Source organism: Schistocerca nitens, chromosome 1 (genome assembly GCF_023898315.1).
Source record: "Schistocerca nitens isolate TAMUIC-IGC-003100 chromosome 1, iqSchNite1.1, whole genome shotgun sequence".
Classification (NCBI taxonomy): domain Eukaryota; kingdom Metazoa; phylum Arthropoda; class Insecta; order Orthoptera; family Acrididae; genus Schistocerca; species Schistocerca nitens.
This window is the reverse complement of record NC_064614.1, coordinates 756,344,611-756,366,462: the sequence shown is the minus strand read 5'-3', so window position 1 is coordinate 756,366,462 and position 21,852 is coordinate 756,344,611. Positions and strand designations below refer to the sequence as shown.

The following is a 21,852-nucleotide window of genomic DNA, read 5'->3' as shown; positions in this document are numbered from 1 at the left end:
ATAGTCATCATTCTGTTATCTTTGAGTGTGAATATTCTTGTTTCCAGAGCAGGTACATGTGCTTTTGGTAGCCACTCTTATAAAGTTCTGATGGCTAGAAGCATTTGATGACTTCGCAGTTGTCTTACATAGTGTATTTCTGCAGCTTCAGAGTTTTTTTCATTTTGTATGGTAGGCCACCAGCCAACGGCTGCCCAGGTTCGTCAGCAGCCACTGTCCTCCTTTTTATCCTGAGTGACACCTGAGCCAGTGTGGCTTCCTGTTTTTGGTTTGTTGCTCCATTTGTTCAAATCGGTTAGGTGCATTTAGTCCTTCCCCTCAGCTTTGACCTCTTCACTGTGGTTGAAACTGCCAATAGGTTGCACTACTGCTGGCATGTCTCTCAGCTTTACTGGAGCACTCGAGGCCCTCACCCCCTCCTGACCACATAAAGGTGGCACCTGTTGGAGGGACATATTATTATTATTATTATTATTATTATTATTATTAGTGGTAGTGGTGGTGCTGGTGGTGGTGGTGGTGGTGGTGGTGGTGGTCGTGGTGGGACTGGGCATTTCTCAGTATATTTATTACAAAAAGTGTTTCAGCTACCCTGGCAACAACCAAGACACAGAATTTACTGTTTTACATGGTGATAAGCATATCCATAACCCAGAGATGTTGAGTGGCAGAAGAAACTGCAAATGAGCCCAGATATTGAACATAAATACATGAAATTGTGTTTTTAACATATTCTCATTGAGCTGTTGAGCCACACTTTGAAATAAAAATCTTGATTTGGTCAGTTTGATTAAGTATGTATGTTGTTTAGCAGGAGACGGGAGGGGATTCAAGGCACCATAGCACTAGGCTGATTCCTTTATTAAATGTGTGTGCCTTCCATAAAACTGAACTAATCTGTCATACATAAAGATTTTGCAGCGAGGCATTAAAGCCTAGCAAGAAGAGAATACCAGTCTGCAGATTATGCTCTGTCTTACCCCAGTATTCTCTAATATGAAGTTTTTATATGATCAGGCATTTGATGTTCAATGGAATAAAGTGAATATTTCAACCATGTGCTCATAGGGACTGTCACAATTTAATCTTTAACTTACTAATACCGGTAACCTATTCCTGTGTTGTGACACTAGTTCGAGTTAGTGTGATAATGCCCCTCCCCACCTGAAATCTTCATTGTTGTGACAAAATAATCTATAAAATTACTAGAGACTTAAGTTAGGTAGGAATGTGACACTTTGGTTATGATTTATCGAAGCCAACAGATGTAAATGTGAAATAAATATAATGGTAACAGATTGATATTAATGCAGTTTGTTGTCTAAAGTTTGTGCCATATTTAACACATTTTTTGTTATAAGAGTTACATCTACAGATATCTTATATAAACTATGAAAAATTTGGGGGAAGGTACTACATAATTCCCAATGTAGTTAATTCTCAGTGAATGCTTTGTATCTCTCCCTTCGTGCACACTTTTACTATTATTAACTTCTATTAACCAGTTGTGGTTTCTCATTACTACTTCATATCTAAGAATTCATCTATTGAGTAGAAGTTGTCATTCAGAAATTCTTTTAATTTGCTCTTATATATATTTTGTTTATCTGTTTCAGGTAAATTTGTGTGCTTTTTATAGTTTTGCAATTCTTTCTTTGTTAGCTTCTCAATTTAGTCCCACTAGTTCAATAATTTTTCTTAGATACTAGAATTTGTCTAGCTGGGGTGTGCCAAAATTGCTGAGTAAAAGTTGATCATTCAGTCTTAATCTGGTCCCTTCCATATAATGTTTTCTATGAATTTTGGTCCCAGTTTTTGCCACCATTTCATAGATTTTCTGTACAGAAAGGGTTGCTTCCGGTCTGTTATTGGAGAGGATTAGAATGTCAGCAAAAGCTAGGCAATGAAGGCGAGTTTTAGTTTGGAAACTTCTGGCAATATTTATACATTGAGTTTCATTTTGCTATTTCCAGAACTAAATTAAACAGTAATGATAATAATCTATTCTCATGTTTAATGTGTGTTTTGGTTTCAAATGGTTCAGTTTATTAAACTTCAATTTATTATTATGTGCCTATTTTTTGTAATTGTACTTTAATGAACACAAGATTACCTTGTCACAGTTTACAGAAAAATTTTATCATCACTTCTGAGAGTAAAATGTGGAATTTCACAAACCAATATCCAAAAAAATAATAATTGTTACATGTGATAACAATTTCGTTTCTCCTCTTGGTATTAAGAAACCTTTTAACAAAAACCACTTTAATTTCTAGGGGAACCTTATATTATAGATGAAGATGTGAAAGTTATACCAACACCAGGCCACACTCTCAGTGACGTATCTGTAATCGTTAAAACTAAAAGTGATGGCATTTTTGCAATTACAGGTAAAGTTATAAATTTACTTTTCAATCATTTATTATTAAATGTTAGTTTACTTTAATGGAATTTAATGTAGGCAAATAAGTCTTCAGCTCCTCTCCCCCCCCCCCCCCTTTTCCCTCATGTTATGGAGCAATACTGTAATTGAACCGGAACAGAAATAGATGCGTGTCTGCTACTTGGATGGAATAGTGATAACTCAAAACTTGGCTTTATAAGTGTGGTGCTGCCATGGTTGACAACTTAGCATCAGGTAATAAACTAATAACCAAAATTTATTTTGTGACCTTACAGCTGAGACAGCTTAAAAAGATCAGTGACAGCTCATAGTGCTAGTGTCAGCTTCCAACTGTAAGCACTGATGGCTGCAGGAGAAAACAGTAGCCATATACAGAGCTGGGAGAATAACTAGGCATTGCCATAGAGACTTCTATCATGTTACATTATTAGTTGATGTAGGCCCACAAAGCTTCTGCATCCAGCTGACTGCAACTGCGAGGAATCAGCTTATGCCGACTCAGCTATAACTCCGCATGTTCATTGGTGACTTTGATTTAAAGTTATAAGTGGGTTACATAACTCACCAAAGCAATGATCACAATTCATCCACACCTTAGGGACCTTTGCTAATCCTTTCTGGTACAGGTTTAGAGAAGCTGAGAACTGGTCAGTATCACTAGTCCTTCATTACCTTAACCTCTAGGCATACTTTAGAGACTTCATTTAAGCATGATGGTGGAAACGAGTGTGTTGAGAAACTGGGTATTTAGGTTTATCTGCTGTGGTTTTGAGGATGTTATAAAACTAAAAAGTCCTCGAGGTTTTCTGTATGGTGTCTGAGGTGAAATATCATTAGTGAGCAACATTGAGGGCATTTGGCGCATCTCAGTTCTATGAGGCTTACTCAGTCATGTTGGGCTCTACTTCGATCAACTGTTAACTCCATAGAAGTCAATGAAATGAAAGTGGGTGACATTTAAGACATTTCTCACAGTCAAAACGTGTCTGTTGGTGCTTCTAGGTTAGGGCTGGCCACAGTATGCTGAAGTTCATGCATGCAGCATGCGCAGGCTGTGGGCAGTCCGAGGCCCTTCCTGTCACTTGACTTTGCTCACTCCTAGTTGGAAGTACCCGGAACAGTGTGATATTTCATTTAGCATTGCAGTGCAACATCATCCAGTTGGCACAACACTGAGTTCAGCAGAATCATGGGGTCAGTAATGCTTACTCTCTGCTGTTTCTAGAATGAAATTTTCACTCTACAGCAGAGTGTGTGCTGATATGAAACTTCCTGGCAGCTTAAAACTATGTGCCGGACCGAGACTCGAACTCGGTACCTTTGCCTTTCGCGGACAAGTGCTCTAGGAGACGAGGTACTGGCGGAATTGAAGCTGTGAGGACGGGGCGTGAGTCATGCTTGGGTTTCTCAGTTGGTAGAGCACTTGCCCGCGAAAGACAAAGGTCCCAAGTTCGAGTCTCAGGGTCCGGCACACAGTTTTAATCTGCCAGGAGGTTTCTCTGCTGTTTGTTTGTGGTATGAAGGATGTTCACAGGTCCATTGGCTGTTTGCACAAGAAGAAGCAGTCTAGAGTGATCATCACAATTCTTTAAAATGAATGGGAATGACGAAAGAGAGGGGTGAGAATTCTCAATTTGCATAAGCGAAGGGTACTACTTACTTGCTATGCAACTACATTAAGCACCATGCAGAAAGAATTTAAGCTTTTAGATGACAATGAAAGGGCAAAGAATTACAATGGTTGACAGGTGTGATTAATTGTACACCAAGAAGTACTTCGTGCTAAATTTGCAGCCATGGAGCACTTGAAGAAATTGGTAGTACGAGCAGTAAAATTTTTGAAGTCGCATCTGTTATTCTGTTTTTAGTTGCAACAGTTTCCAGCTGAAATGAATGAAGAGCATATGGAGTTCATTTACTACTTCAAAATATGTTGGTTAAGTCAAGGGGCATGCCTGGAATGATTTTTCAATTTAAATCTCACTACTGAATTTATGAAGGAAAAAGGAATGCAGGAATAAAAATTAGATCATCTGCAATTGATCGTAGACTTTGCATTTTAAATGGACTTACCTGCACACTGCACACAGTAAGATGCTGAAAGGCAATGTCTTTGTGATTTGATAGGGATGCACTTAAAAAAGTCACTTTGTAGAAGGGACACATTCTGAAAGACAGGCCAGTTCCCTGGTGCAGTGGCATTAAAAAAAGGGTGAGATCTGGAGAATTCATTGTGACCTTGCAAGAATTACAACAACAGTTTTATAAAAGCTTTGGAGACACTGTCAGTCTTACATCTGTGCCATTTTAGTTGAAAGTGCCCCTGGGCATGTGCAGATGTAGCTGATTGACCTGCAAGGTAATTCCAGTTTTAGTTAAAACTCTTCTTGCATTAGAACTGTGGTCTAGTGCTAAACATGGCACAATGCAGATGCAAAGTCATAAGTTCGAGTCCACTCGTTCTTTTATTCTTTTAATCACATTTCAGCCGTCTGCAAAGGCTGTCAGTCTGATGGAACCTCAGACATATTTTGTATTCCTTTACAACCCACCAGCAACAGCAAAATCTTCCTCAGAGCTTGTGCCTGCTCCAAGATCAGAACAATTTATGCTCAAGTGTTTCCTTGCCCTAGAGCAGCAATGGACCACTCACCACTAGCCACTTCACATAGACGGCCATCCAAACGGGTGACCAGGAAAACCAAAATGCCTTTCGGCTCTCTCATTGGTTAACGTAATTTGCATTTCTGTGAGGAATTAATTTGATAAACCGAGAGAATGCTGAGAAGCTACACAACATGCAAACATTATGAGTGTATTGATCAGTTGTAATTTTCATAATTGAATTTTAGTATTTGTCTTGCAGGTACAAATTAGGTTTTGCATACTTTAATGTTATGAATGTGGTTTAAGAGTTACAAAATAGTCGCAAGTGCAAGAGATCTAACATTTGCAACATAAGATTCAGTGGCACATTACATTCGAATATGAACTTGAATCTGTTGTTCACCAGCAGCGTAATTAAAATTTAGGTATTTTTCCTTACATCACAACACATTGTTGTAATTCTCAAATTTGTTATGTTATTGTTGGCCTTTTACTTGTAGTGTGTTTGCCTTAGGCAATCACAGAATGGAAGGCAATCAAAGACGGACCTTGTAAGATGTTTTTAATTTGCCTGTTATGGTAGTATGGTAATCTGTGACTAGTGACACCACAAGAAACAAACCAAAGAGGTGGCTGCAGCTCCTAATATACTGAAACAAGAGTTTAAGGCTAGCTGCGGATGGGTTGGTCATTTTATGAAACGGGCAGGCTTATCTCTATGATTCTGTACAACAGTATGCCAAAAGCATCTACAAGATTTTGAGAAAAAAGTTAAGATTTTCAGAGACATGTCATCACACACTGAAAAGAGAATACTTTTTTGATGGGCCAAATAGGCAAAGCTAATGTGACAACAATTTGGTTTGATTTGGCACATAATTACACGGTTGATTAGGAGACGAAAGAAGTTGCCATCAAAACAACAGGATGTGAGAAACAGCACATAACTGTAATTCTGGGAATCACAGCTGGTGGGCGCAGACTTCCCCCTTTCTTAATCTTCATGTGAAAAAATGCTCAAAGACATCTAAAATTGAAAAGTTGTTACCTGTTGACATTTTTTATCAAAACCAAGAGAAGGAATGGATGACTGAAACTTTAATGTTTGACTGTCTCCAAAACATATGGGAACTAAAACTAACATCAGTGTTTTGTCTTAATGCATTTTGTGATCATCTCACTGATGACATAATAAAGAAGATCCACAGCCTAGGCAGTGATCTTGTTGTTATTGCTGGAGGAGTGACTTCCGTGTTACAATCTCTGGATGTTAATATAAATAAACCTTTCAAAGGCTACAGTTAAAAAGAATGGTTTTGCAAACCAAACTGTGAACTGACTCCAACAGGAAAAATTGAGTGTCTTGCACCCCACATTATTGCACAGTGGGTTTTGGCTGCCTGGAAAAGCATTGAAACACCAATGATTGTAAAATAATTCAAGAAATGCTGCATTTAAAATCCCTGGACTGCACTGAATATGATGTGCCCTGTAACATCACCAAGGATGAAGGGGGACGACAAAATTAATATATTTCTGATGTAGACTCCTCTGAGGATACCAGTAATGATGACATTAGTGAATAGTGATGAGTAATGCCAGTAATTTACAGTATGTTTGTTTGTATGTATTTCATGTAGGTAGTTAAATTATATGTTCCTTTTTAATAATAACTTTTTTCATTTAACAGAGGATCACTTAAAAATTGCCCCCTGCTGGTATGGGAGTTAGAATAGGCCCGAGGTATTCCTGCCTGTCGTAAGAGGCGACTAAAAGGAGTCTCTCACTTCTCGGCCCTATGAGTTCAGGTCCCATTCTATGATTTGCCTGCCACTTTCAAAATTCCCTGTAGAAAAAGTGCAGGCCATATAGGGAAGACGCCTTACGTGGTGCACGAGTGCCCTTAGATTCAATATCCTGAGTCTGTCATAGCTTTGCATCTCCTCCTGTGTTTCAACTCTTTGGGTGAGGACACTTTCCGGGGTATGTCATCTTCCTGTCTCCTGTCCTCTTTCACCCTCATGACAATATTGGATTTCTCTGCACCCAATATCCAGCACGGTAGCCAGTCCATTGTGGTGGGGCCGTCATGTATCCATTTGGTGGTAGCTCTCTGACAACACGGGTCACACAGCTGATGCCTGAGCTGTAAACTCCCCATGTTTGCCAAGGAGTAGATGCCTGTCTTCCTGGGGCATCAGGACTCCTGGCAACGGCCATCGTGCCAGTTGGCCTTTGCTGTGGCTGGGTGGCGCCCGTGGGGGGAGACCCCAAGTGGAGTGGGTGGCATCAGGGCGGATGGCCCGCAATGAAGCGGACTAAGTCATCTCTGGCTGGTGACCGTACGGCAGCAGCAGTCTCTAAGGAGGACAAGATAGAGTACAATGCCGACAGGTATGACCCTAAATCATTTCCTTCCCTTCCTACACCATGGGAGGAACGTAGAGCTACAGAATGGAGAGAGCATATTCGCCTCGGTTTTTAGTCTGTAGCAGAACAAATGACCAATGGGTACTCTTTTCTGCCGACAAAGCCTCAATTTTTCATTGAACACCTTGAGGATAAGTTTGGAGAAGTGACAGTGCTCTCCAAGAGTGCAAAACGGCGCAGTCTTGATTCAGACAGCATCCTCAGCCCAATCCAGAGCATTACTCGCCTGTGACAAGCTGGGTGATATTTCTGTTTCCGTCACTCCCCATAAAAGCCTCAACGTGGTCCAGGGGATTATTTTCCATCTTGACCTCCTCTTGCAGTCTGACGAGCTCCATGCCAATTTAGAACAGCAGGGTGTTCATTTCATCTGGCGCATTTCCAGGGGACCCAAAGACAACAGGGTTGCTACCGGTGCCTTCATCTTGGCCTTTGAGGGTGATTCATTGCCTGAAAAGGTCAAGGTGATGGTTTACCGCTGTGACGTTAAACCATACGTCTCTCCCCCTATGCAGTGCTTTAAGTGCTGGAAGTTCGGGCACATGTCTTCCTGCTGCACTTCCAGCGCCACATGTTGAGACTGCGGACGTCCACTGCACCCAGATACTCCATGTGTGCCACATTCCACTTGCATCAACTGTGAAGAGCACCACTCCCCCTGCACATCAGACTATCCAGTACTCCGTAGGAGGGGAAAATTATGGAGTACAAGACCGTGGACTGGTTGACTTACACAGAGGCTAAACTTAAATTGAAATGATTACACTGCATTCAGTTGATGTCAACATACACTGCAGCTACATCACCATCGCTGTCCCATCACCAGTGCCAGTGATTCCTCACCCTATGCCATGAACAGTGGGCCCTCCGGGCCACCAGAATACTTCCGCCCCCTTGGTGGTAGGGGGCAAATCTTCCTCCGTTGCTCCCAAAGCACCTACTTCAGGAGCAAGACCCCTCCAAATGCAGGGGACATCAGTCCCCTCCCCCCTGCCGGAGAAGCAACAGCCTCCTCTCTTCCAAGGTCTCCACTAATGCCATGGCAGACACTCGCCAGTGGCTCAAGGAGCCAAATGCTGCTGGACGAAGAGCTTCACAGTCTTCCTCCATGCCTGAAACTGCTTCAGAGAAATCTTTCCAGCAAGCCCTCTAAAGAGAAACGAGAGAGCAAGCAAACTAAGTAGTAGTCTGCTAAGAAACAGTACCCTGTGGTGGCTCCAACACCACCCCTCCCTATCATTTCTGCATCTGAGGATACAGTGGCGATCTTAGCGTGACCTGCAGACATCCTCACTGATGCCTCATCCACCATAAAAATGGCTACAAATATTCATTGGAGGCAGCAGGTAACCCTGAGGCATAACCTGCCTCCTTGCATGCTTCATGCCTTCCCAGCCTCACGACTACGTCATCCACCAGTGGAATTGCGGCAGTTTTTCCACCACCTGGCTGAGCTATGGCAACTGTTAAGCTTTACACCTGCTTTCTGCATTGCCCTCCAGGAAACCTGGTTCCCGGCATTGCGGACCCCTGTCCTCCTTGGCTATAAGGGATATTACAGGAACCGTAGCAACTGTAATAGAATGTTAGGTGGAGTTTGCATCTGTCCTGAACAACTCAGTATGCAGTGGACCTGTGCCCCTTCAAACCCCTCTTGAAACTGTGGCTGTCAGGATAAGGACAACGCAGGAAATAACTGTATGCAACGTATATCTTCCTCCAGGTGGTGCAGTACCCCTGAACGCATTGGCTGCACTGATTGATGAACTTTCTAAACCTTTTCACTTTGGAGAGATTTTAATGCTCATAACCCCTTGTGGGGTGGCACAGTTCTTACTGGCTGAGGCAGAGATGTCGAAAATTTACTGCTGCAATTCGACCTCTGCCTCTCAACCCATTTCAGTGTGGCACATGGCACATATTCAGCTATTGAGCTCTCAGTTCGCAGTCCTGACCTTCTCCCATCTACCCCCTGGAGAGCTTGTGACAACCTATGTGGTAGTGACCACTGCCCCATCTTCCTGTCACTGCCCCAGAATCAGGCCCTCGGCCGCTTGCCCTAGAGGAAACTTTCACCTCTGATGTCACTATTGAATCTCCCCCACGCGGTAGCATCGATGTGGTGATTGAGCAGATAACTACAATGATCATTTGTGCAGCGGAAAATGCAATCCCTTGTTCTTTAGGGTGCCCCTGGCGAAAGACAGTCCCTTGGTGGTTGCCAGAAGTTGCTGAGGCAGTTAAGGAGCATCGGTGAGCTCGACAGTGGCTTAAGTGGCACCCTTCCCTGGAGCACCTCAGCTCTATGCCCACATTTGCCATATTATCAAAAGGCGGAAACAGGAGTGTTGGGAGAAGTACGTGTCGACCGTTGGGTGCCATATGTCACCTTCCCAAGTCTGAGCAAAGATCAACCAAGTTTTTGGGTACCAGACCCCAACAGGTGTTCCTGGTGTTAACATAAATGGTGTGTTATCTACTGACACAAACGCGATTTTGCGGAGCACTTTGCTGAGCACTATGCTTGCACCTCTGTGTCGGAGAATTACCCCCAGCCTTTCGCACTCTCAAACGGTGGATGAAAGAGAAGGTCCTCTCATTCACTACATGCCTTAGTGAATCCCATAATGCCCTATTTACAGAGTGGGAGCTCCTAGTGCCCTTGCACATTACCCCAACACAGTTCCTGGGCCCGATCAGAACCACAGTCAGATTATTAAACATCTCTCATCTGACAAGTGACATCTCCTTATGGTCTTCAACTGGATCTGGTGCGATGGCGTCTTTCCGTCGCAATGGCAGGAGAGCACCATCATTCTGGTGCCAAAACCTGGTGAGAGTCCACTTGATGTGGATAACTATCAGCCCATCAGCCTTACCAACGTTCTTTGTAAGCAGCTGGAACATATGGTGTGTTGGCGGTTGGGTCAGGTCCTGGAGCACGTGGCCTACTGGCTCCGTGCCAGGGTGGCTTCTGCCTGGGTCGCTCTACCACTGATGATCTTGTCCCTCGAGTCTGCCATCCGAACAGCCTTTTCCAGACACCAACACCTTGTTGCCATCTTTTTTTATTTATGAAAAGCGTATGACACCACCTGGCAACATCATATCCTTGGCGCATTATACGAGTGGGGTATCCGAGGCCCGTTCCCAATTTTTATCCAAAATTTCCTGTCACTTCGTACTTTCTGTGTCCAAGTTGGTGCCTCTGGTAGTTCCCCCCCCCCCCCCCCCCCCAAAATCAAGGAGAAGGAGAATGGGGTCCCACAGGGCTCTCTATTGAGTGTGTCTCTATTTTTAGTGGCCATTAACAGTCAAGCAGTAGCTGTAGGGCCACCCATCTCACCCTCTCTATATGCAGACGACTTCTGCATTTTGTAGTGCTCCACCAGTACTGGTGTTGCTTAGTGGCACCTACAGGGAGCCATCCACAAGGTGCAGTCATGGGCTCTAGACCACGGCTTTCAATTTTCAGCCACAAAGTCGTGTGTTATGCACTTCTGTCAGCATCGTACCATTCATCCGGAACCGGAGACATATCGATTTTTAGGACTGGTTTTCGGTGCTTGATTGACATGGCTTCTCACCTTTGTCAGCTTAAGTGGAAATGCTAGTAGCATCTCAATGCCCTCTGCTGCCTAAGCAACAGCAACTAATGACGGGAGCTTTTAGGATGGGTCCGGTGACCAGCATCCTTGCGGAGGCTGGAGTTCCTCCATTGCACGTCAGGCATGCACAACTGCTCACCAGTTACGTTGCACACATTAGCAGTTCTCCTGCACATCCAAATTACAATCTCCTTTTCCCACTCACGGCAGTTCATCTCCCGCATCGGCAGTCCAGGTCAGGGCTTACAATTGCAGTTCGCGTCCGATCCCTTCTACCTGAACTGAAGTCCTTGTCTTTACCACCCATACTCGAGGTCCAATCGTGTACACCTCCATGGTGTACACGTAGGCCGCAGCTTCCTCTGGACCTTTCACATTGCCCAAATGACTCAGTTCACCTCGCGGCTCTCCGCTGTCACTTCATCTCAATTCTTGACATGTACCGACACCATGAAGCAATTTACACTGACAGCTCGATGGCTGATGGTCATGTCGGCTTCTCGTATGTCCATGGAGGACATATTGAACACTATTCCTTGCTCGATGGCTGCAGGGTTTTCACTGCAGTGCTGGTGGCTGTATCTCGGGCTCTTGAGCACATCCATTCATGCCCTGGGGAGTTGTTTCTTCTGTTTGCTGACTCTTTGAGCAGCCTACAAGCTATCGACCAATGCTACCCTTGTCATCCTTTGGTAGTGAGCATCCAGGAGTCCATCTAAGCCCTGGAATGGTCCGGTCATTCAGTGGTGTTTGTGTGGACCCCAGGATATGTCAGAATCCCAGGCAACGGACTTGCTGACAGGCTAGCCCAACAGGCTACACGGAAACCACTTGTGGAAAGTGGCATTCCAATATCTTACCTGCGTTTGTTTTTACGTCGCCAGGTTTTTCGGCTTTGAGAGGAGGAATGGCATAGTCTCAGTACTCACAACAAACTGCATGCCATTAAGGAGACTGTGCATGTGTGGCAGTCCTCCATTCGGGCCTCTCGCAGGGACTCTGTGGTTCTCTGCCGCCTCTACATAGGCCACACTTGGGTGACCCATGGCTACCTCCTGCGCCGTGAAGTCCCGCCTCAGTATTGGTGCGGCGCCCAGTTGACAGTGGCCCATATTCTGGTGCACTGTCCCACTGTGACTGCCCTGCAACGAAATCTTCGGTTACCATACTCGTTGCCACTAATTTCATCTCTGACAATGCCTCATTGGCTGATTTAGTTTTATGTTTTGTTCATGAGGGTGGGTTTTATCATTCTATGTAAGTTTTAGCGCATGTCCTTCGTCCCTCTGTGTCCTCCACCCTAGAGCTTTTAGGGTGGAGGTTTTAATGTGTTGCGGAGTGGCTGGCTTCTCCTTTTTATTCTCATGGTCAGCCAGCCATGGTAATCTGTTTTGTTGTTTTAATCTCTTCTACCTGTTTCTTGCTTCTCTCTTTGGTTTTCTCCTCCCCTTTTTTCCATTTAAGTGTTTGTTGCCCTTCCGTCGTTCTTGTGGTTTTTTCCTTTCTCTCCATTTTGTGTTGTCAGTCTTGCTTGTTTTATGCTCACCCTTCTGGCATTGTTTTATTCAGAACTAGAGACCGATGACCTAGCTGTTTGGTCCCTGTCCCCCTCTTTTAAACGAACCAACCAACCACTTAAAAATTGCTGTTTTTTTTTTATAGTTCTGTATAAATTCATTGTTGTGTAAAACAAATTTAGTCTACCAGTTACGTGCAAACATACTCTTTTTTATGATTTTAATTATTGGGGCATGCATAACAGTTTATGGGGCATTAGATTCAGGTAAATACGGTAATTAATGCAAGCTTTTGCCAATGAGAGCAAAGTTAAATTCTGGCTATCGGCTTGAGCTGTATATTGCTTCCAGCTAATTGACTTAACCCATTAACTCAATCATCTTACCTTTCTGGAAAGTATAGATTTGACTGTTCTCCTGCTTCTAAAGACTGACAGATGAAAAATTAAAGATCTACGTACCACCTCTATAATTATGCTAACTGTAGTTTTTTAACATATGAGAAATTGCAAATAAATATTCCATGACACATTTTCGATGGAGTATTAGTAAAAAATGAAATTAAATTGGTCTCGTGTAGCTGCAAAATGTAGTTGTTACCAGCTGTACCCAGCCACAAATTGCTGTGGCTCAGTATGGTTAAAAGAAAAAGAAAGAAAAGAGAAAGCATGTCCTAATCTCCTCCTGCCCCCCCTTCCCTCCCCCAGTCTCTGTCCATCTCCTCCCACTCTATTTTACTGTTTCCTTCTCCTTCCTTTGCCCTCTCTCTGTCCATCAACTCCTTCCCCATTTCTCTGTCTGTCATCTCCTCTCCTCTCTTCATCCCCTCCTGCCACATCTGTCCATCTCCTCCTTTCCAATCTCTGTGTCAATTTACTTCCATCCCTCTGTCCCTCTCCTCTGTCCCTCCTCTTTCTGAACTTGAGCCTTGTTTTTGTTATTGCAAATCCAAATTCTTTAGTCTGTATGTTTTATAGAATATTGTTTAAAATTTGAAGTAAATCTGTCAAGAATTTTTGAAGACTTTTTCTAACGTTATTTCATAAAAGCTGTATTTGTACAAATGTTAATTTGAGTAACATGTAAAAATTGGAAGTAAATTGGTCCAGTACTTTTTGAGATTTTGTGTAACAGTATTTCCACATTGTACATTATATCATCATTTTTATGTTACATACATAAAATAGGCATAGGAAAACATTCAAATTAAACATTGTGTCAAAGTGACTACTTTTTGAGTTTTGCGAGCAACAACGTACAAAAGGCTCAATTTTTATGTAAAATTATCGATGAGGCCCGGATTCGCATAGGTAGTATTAATTATCTACGGCCAGACAACTTGACAGGTGTAGTGTGTTTTGTTTGGAGTCACAAATAAAACTCAAATAACAACTTTAAGTACACTGTGATCAAAAGTATCCAGACACCACCAAAAACACACATTTTTCAGATTACGTGCATTGTGCTGCCACCTACTGCCAGGTACTCCATATCAGCGACCTCAGCAGTCATTAGACATCGTGAGAGAGCAGAATGGGGTACTCCGTGGAACTCACGGACTTCGAATGTGGTCAGGTGATTGAGTGTCACTTGTGTCATATGTCTGTACGTGAGACTTCCACACTCCTAAACATCCCTAGGTCAACTGTTTGCAATGTGATAGTGAAGTGGAAATGTGAAGGGACATGTACACCACAAAAGCGTACAGGCCAACCTCATCTGTTGACTGACAGAGACCGCCGGCAGTTTAAGAGGGTTGTAATGTGTAATAGTCAGACATCTATCCAGACCATCATACAGGAATTCCAAACTGCATCAGGATCCAGTGCAAGTACTATGAAAGTTAGGGGGAAGGTGAGAAAACACACCTCACATCACACTGGTAAATGCCAAATGACACCTCACTTGGTTTAAGGAGCATAAAAATTGGATGATTGAACAGTGGAAAAACATTGTGTGTAGTGATGAACCACAGTACACAATGTGGCGATCCAGTGGCAGGGTGTGGGTATGGCGAATGCCCAGTGAACTTTATCTGCCAGTGTGTGTAGTGCCAACAGTAAAATTCGGAGGCGGTGGTGTTATGGTGTGGTCGTGTTTTTCATGGAGGGGGCTTGCACCCTTTGTTGTTTTGCGTGGCACTATCACAGCTCAGGCCTACAGTGATGTTTTAAGCACCCTCTTGCTTCCCACTGTTAAAGAGCAATTCGAGGACGGCAATTGCATCTTTCAACATGATCGAGTACCTTTTCGTCATGCACATCCTATCGTGGAGTGGTTACACGACAATAACATCCCTGTAATGGACTGGCCTGCACAGTCCTGACCCGAATCCTGTAGAACAGCTTTGGGATGTTTTGGAACGCTGATTTCATGTCAGACCTCACCGACTGACATAGATACCTGTCCTCAGTACAGCACTCCTTGAAGAATGGGCTGCCATTTCCCAAGAAATCTTCCAGCATCTGATTGAATGTATGCCTGTGAGAGTGTAAGCTGTCATCAAGGCTAAGGGTGGGCCAACATGGTATTGAATTCCAGTATAACCAATGGAGGGCACCATGAACTTGTAAATCATTTTCAGCCAGGTGTCCGGATGCTTTTGATCACATAGTGTAAGTGGATATCATCACATTCATATAACTTACATAATGCAAGCAGTGCATGCCAGGAATATTGTGTGTTCCATATTGAATTGGTGTTTGGAGTGATAAGTTTGCAACCATTGTAAATATTGTATGTGAACCATGAGTTGTGTGTGTGTGTGTGTGTGTGTGTGTGTGTGTGTGTGTGTGTGTGTGTGTGTGTGTGTGTGTGTGTGTCAGTCAGGAAAAATACGCATGATGTACATGTTTGGCTCTTGTTACGGCACTACTCCTGTGAACAGAACCTTAGTACACACCATGATGCATTGTTGAGACTCATTTCCACAATTCTTTGTCATTGGCTCTTTATGCAGAGGAGCTGCAGTGTGAAGTGGAATCCGGACCACATTTCATTTCTGGTGGTCCTCCACATCATTGAGAGGTAAATGCTAGGTTTTTGGCAGAGTGAAAAAGTTGATCCAGTTGGCAGTTGATCCTGCAATCTCCTGGTCCTAATTCAAATGCTCTACCACTAGATCATTAAACCAGATGTGAACTTGGTCACACTTTGTTAACTTAAGGCACTGTTGCTCTCTCAAGTTATAGCTGCTGTTTGTTAAGTGATAGTGACATTGCCACAATTTAACTTTAATTCTTACAGTTTGGAACATGGCTGTTATTCAGCAAACACAGACTAGTTTAAACATAGGATTAAACAACAGACTGGTTGCACTTAAACCGGTTGGCTGTTTAATCCTATATTGTTACTTTAATTCATGGTAATTAAGATAGTCTGTGTGATGTATGTGTATATTATATACAAAAACCTTCCTCATATAGCAGTTCCTGAGATTAGCCTGCACTTGTAGACAGATGGCAGGAGACAACTTCAGTTTATATGTGTGAAGATGTTGTAGCTTAGTGAAATACATACTTACAAACTATAGCTGTAATTTTTCATGGAATAAGTAATTACTGTAAATAATATTACTCAATGCAGCTTGCTTCACTTTTTATCTTGCCTATTATAGCACCATTTTTGCTTGTGTAATGATTTTTTATTCACTTTGTTTCATAAATAACATTTTTACTTATTATATGACAGATTTAACATTGGTCACTTTGCAGATACATTATGCAGCATAGTTTGCAGAACATACCTCAGCATCAAATTTAAAACAATTTCTATTGTATTTGACATCAATTTGAAAACCTGAACTAACAAAAAAAAGTACTCACTTCATGAGCTGTAAATTATACAAAAATGACCACATAATTCATTGTTGTAATTGCATTAATTCGGCAGGTAATTGCATAACAAACATTACTGTCCACAATGCAACTGAAATGACAGTTACTACATACGTCCTGTGTGTTACTGTTAGTTAAATAAGCAGCTTGACAGGTGCTGAACTCTGATTCACATGTGTTTGACGTCTATTGGCACCATCAAAATATGGTGATTAAGAAAAGGATGCTGTTACAGTCCTGTTACACAAATAACAGGACAAATGTTGGCAAATTAATTCTTTTGTCAAAAAGAAACACACACATAAAATGCCATCTGGAAATGTTTGGCAACTTGATAGTCAATGGACTTCAAAGACCAGAGATGACTTAACCTACTAAGTTCACTAGATATTTATGTATAATTTTAATGATGTGTTCTGAACAATTCTTGCATAACGAGTGACAGTGATCCAGAAAATTAAATTTTTTGACTGCAGGAAGGCTATTTTAATAGTAAATTACAATTTCTCTCGGCTTTTACTTTGCAAGGAATCGGTTTTTATCTTAGCCACCAATACAGCAGTGCAATAATGTTTATGTTATCAATGCCTCACTAGCTGTGTACCAGTGTGACAATAGCCCCGGATTGAAATCTCACTGGAAAATTATATTTAAAGTCAAGAGTTTTTTCCTACTCTGCTTCACTAATTATTACAATATTTTTTTTAAAGTTCATAGGCACTTTCCTGTGATTTATTTTCACTATTTTTTGAATGGTGTAACTAAAAGAATGGAAAATCAGATGTCTGCTGAACAGAATATTTATATTTACTTCAGTATTTTTCTTCAGAGAACACACAGTCAGAAAAAGTGACAACAAGAAGCTGGTAAAGTAGATTTAAATTAGCATCCAGTGTCATTGTCATAATTTATAGAGACATTTACTGTGGGTATGCACTCTGATGGGGAGGGAGTGGATGTGAAGGATGGTGTGATAAACTGTAATACTTATCACCTCCACAACAACATGACAGGCTGCTCGGAAGAAACTAAGTCAATGGTAGAAAGATGCAAACATATGGCATTTTGTTGTGATTAACTGACAGTTCATCAGTCTGTGTTGTGTGTGGGGTGCTGATGTTACTGTCACACTGTTCAGCAATTCTAAAGCAAGTCTCTCTGCGGATGTTCATTTTCTGCAATCAGTGCTGTGTTCCTCTGTACTGAGGATAGTGCCAATGATTGTATGCATGAGAAAAACATTTTCTAAGCCAATCATGGTGAAAAGATGTGTTACCTGCTCATAATGTTTACAACATAACCACTGTAGCCACTACAAGATTGTGAATCATGTTTTCAATATCTTTAAGATGGGGAAACAAAAATAACTGTGACAGTGATTGATTTATGATGATTAGTTTGCAGTTGCTGCATCTGAATATTGTTATTAACTACACTCTATCCCCTAAATCTATTTACAGAAATGGGAATAAAATTCCTTGGCATATACTTTCAGCATTCCAGCCCTCAACAGCCACGTGTGTGAGGTGCTAGCTGATGAACAGGCTTGGCAACAACACAGAATACATTCAGCAAATGTGTGATCATCGAGTTACTTCTTGGGTGCACAGAATTATCCTGCTAAATTCACTAGGTGTTTTATGTTTTCCATTGAGTAATTTGAATGATTTTCAGTCGAGATGTGTGATGTATACCATGCAAGAGGTACACAACAAATACCATGAAAGGCCGTCACCACATAGGAAGAAACACATGTCTGGCATCTCTCAGTTCCAGCCAACAGCCTCCAGGTGGTGCTCATAAAACTCAGACCTGTTCCTGCTTCCTCACCACTTCATCCAGAGTGTTGTACGCGTCCACTGATAGTTTGGGTTGCCGCCACTGGGAGAATTGTAAATTGCGGACTATGTTGCTTCCACAGACATGCACAAGAGGCACTAATACGTGCAGCACTGCAAACACTCAGTCAGTTATGAACTAGCAGTTAGGTACTTGGAGTGCCTGCAATCACCTCAGTACGGTACTCTGAAGAGTATTTTTTGACTTAGCATTTGCTATTTATCGAGAACTAGGATAGTTTACAGAACAACTGCTTACTGCTATAAGTTACTGTGACAATATTATAGACTACCAAGAGACAGCAAAGATATTTACATATTACTGTATGAGGTTTCAAACATCAATTGCTGTGCTTCAAATTCTCCAAAGTATGTTTTTTTAACAGTCTCTTAATAAACATTAGTTGTTGTTTCTTACTGTGTTGCCACATTCTGTTATAGTAAAGTGGCTACCTTTAAGGGACTGTAACAAGGAAACATTTTTCTGCTGCCATGGGTGTTTGTGCTGAATTAATAATAGCATTCAGTTACTACATTCACAGCAGTGTGACATTGGGTTGACAGTTTATGGTTTTGAGCCCAGGAAGGTCATTTCATGTGGAAATTGCAACTAATTCTGTCTTTTGCATTGCAATTTAGTTTTTCTGGCAATCACTGCGACATTAAGGGAGAGAAGAATTCTGCAGCTCTTGAGTAGCTCTAAGATGATGTGGTCACACTATAAAGTGAAGGCTGGATTGGCTGTTACTTCAAATCTCTCAATCATAACCCTTCTCATTCCTTCCAGTACCCCATAGTGTAAGGGTGAAGGGCCTATGATACTGCACACTTGATCGTACCTTTTTCTCCTGCTGACATTTTTGTATATACTCAATTTTATGAACTTGTGGCACCAAATAATTTATTAACAGAGTTGTTTATGTATCTACTTCAGCTGTCTCTGTTTCATGCTACTTGGGGATGACATAGGACAACGTGTGAACATAGACCTTCTCAAAGCCCAAAGTGACTCTAATATGTTACTTATTTTGCCGATCTGGCATGCACATCACAGATACTTTATTTTACTAAAATAGATTTTTGTCGTAAGGTTATTGTCGTAAGTTGTAATAAATTTGTATCAGTGCAATACGTATTTATAGCATTTTTGCAGTAGTTTATTGAACACTACAGTAGCCAGGAGAGAGAAATCAGCCATCAGCAATAAGCTCTATAACATCAACTAAAACAGTCTGACTGTGCTCACTGACTATAGAAACCTAATCTTCAGAATTAAAGATGTCACAGAGCTAGGTTTGAAGTGCATTTTTATCTGGAAAGAAATTTTTTATCTGGAAAGAAATTTTCTTGATGGTTGTTTCATAAAGAGCAAGAAAGGTGAAGATTTGAGGGCACAAGATCAGAAGAATAAGTCTGTGAGGAATTACTTCTCAAACAAATTTGTGAATAGTTTTGTTTGTGAAATCAGTAGGATGTGTTACCCTGTAGTAGCAACACTTGATGTAGTTGAGGTGTTGTTTCTCTTACATTGCAACTGAAAGGTGTCTCAGTTGTTTGTAACAGATTCCAGCTTTGAGGGACACACCTCTTGGGTGCCACCAGATGCAAAATGGTATCTGTTCTCACTACCCTTTGCTTGAGGTGATGATGACTTTTGTTAGGGCTTAACCATTAATTTCTTCTTAACAAGTGAAGATATAGGCTTCGTAACTCATCACCAATGACAATATTTCATAGGAATGCTCACTGTTGGAACTGATGATGTTCAAATAAAAATTCAGTGTTGCTTTATTGCTTTGAATCAGAGCATACAGTACTCCTAAAACCAACTTTCAAAATGTTGCACTTCATCTCCTGTGTCAGTTATTGATGCTTCCTGAATGTGGAAATTAATTCGTGCCAGAACGATCTTTCTTGAAACAGGAAAATCCTTTTCTGAGGTGATTTGTACGATAGTACTCATCTCACACAAGACACAAATGTTTCACCCAAAGCAGACAAAATTTCACACGTTAGACCTTTCCGCACTTGCAATTGTTTTATAACTCTTAAACAACATTCATAAGATTAAATTACGAAAACCCAATCTTCAAGTTCAAGACAAATACTAGAATTTCAATTAGAAAATGACAACTAATAAATGCCCACATATTAATCTGTAGTTGTGTAAATGCATAATGTTCTCTCAGCTTATCAAATTTATTTCATGCAGAAATTAAAATTACAATAAGAAACAATTTTATGCTTACCAATGAGAGAGAATAAATCTGCCTTAGGTATGAGGCACTGCATTCACCTGTTTGGATGGCAGCCTATGTCAAGCGGCTAATGGTGAAGGGTCGGTGGCTGCTCTAGAGCGAGGAAACATTTGAGCATAAACCGTTCTGATCTTGAAGCAGCCGCAAGCTCTTTTGCTGAAGATTTTTTCATTACTGATGGGTTATAAAGTGAACAAAATTATTTTTTAGGCTTCATCAAACTGATGTCTTCAGCATACAACTGAAATATGATAAAAAAGTAAAGGACTAAGTGGACTCCAACTCGCGACTTTACATCTTAATGGTGCATCATTTACTGCTAGACCATGAGCAGATACAGCACTGTAACAGATCAGGTGGAATGCAACACTTTACATGGACATATCGCACTTGTGTGGTGTTGCCAGGTCATTCAGATGGGCAGATTTAGAATTCTGGGGGACAGCCAGTTTTATTGGCCACTTATATTAACCATCAGAATTTGTCTCTGTGACAGATGGCTGGCAGCCATGTTTTATGTGGAAGAGTGTACATTTCCAACAATAGGTTAATGCATAAAGCTACAGTAAGTAGTGATGTATCTTTTTTATCATCTTTTAATTCCACATAAGAAAATATTTATACTGGTACTGATCCATTTTACAATTGGCCACCTTAAAAATGAAGTATACCATCAGGATTTCAAGGAAATTACTGTGTTTCAGGTGACTTGTTTGAAAGAGAAGAAGATATAAAAGATCCACATTTGTGGCAACATGTTGCTGGCAGTGACGAACCTGGTCTGCAGCGGCAGAATAGGAACAGAGTACTACAGTTGGCTGACTGGGTTGTACCTGGCCATGGTCCTAAGTTCCAAGTAACACAGAAGATGAAACAGGATGTCGAAGACATTTTAAACAATTCTGATAATCAGTTTCACTACATCTAAACTATGTAAATGTTCAATAACTTATTAAAAATTTTATTATAAAGTGCTATTCATGTTACTATTTTTTGTTACTGGAACCTTTTATGTTGTCCCTTTTATCCCACTGCATGAGAAACAAACATGTGTAAGTACTCATATCAATTTTTCCAAAGCAAGACCATTTGCCTCTAGCATTTTTCCATGTGGGGTGGGGTGAAACTTTAATCTATACATTTTACTTTGATATTTAGCTGCCATTTCTATAACCTGGGTTTTGGAATCACACTTCATATGTTTGCAGTTGCTGCTACAGAATAGTTGAAGGGGGGGGTGGGGGGGGGCGGAGGCTGAGAGAGAAAGGGAGGGGGCAGGAGACACCAGTAACATAAAGTTGGATACAAGTTAATATCATATAAAGCACCATACAACTGCACTTTTTTAGGGAAA

General features: G+C 41.4%; 1 protein-coding gene across 1 annotated transcript in view; it reads left to right on the top strand.

Moving 5' to 3' along the window:
* The window catches only part of LOC126260912 (metallo-beta-lactamase domain-containing protein 1), a 31,097-nt gene extending 9,622 nt beyond the window's left edge, over positions 1-21,475 (top strand). Inside the window, exons 3-4 of the mRNA XM_049958375.1 lie at positions 2,277-2,390; positions 21,203-21,475. Of these exons, the coding sequence (XP_049814332.1) occupies positions 2,277-2,390; positions 21,203-21,426 (338 nt within the window). The 3' untranslated portion in view covers positions 21,427-21,475. The remainder of the gene's footprint in view (positions 1-2,276; positions 2,391-21,202) is intronic.
* Positions 21,476-21,852: the final 377 nt, after the last annotated feature.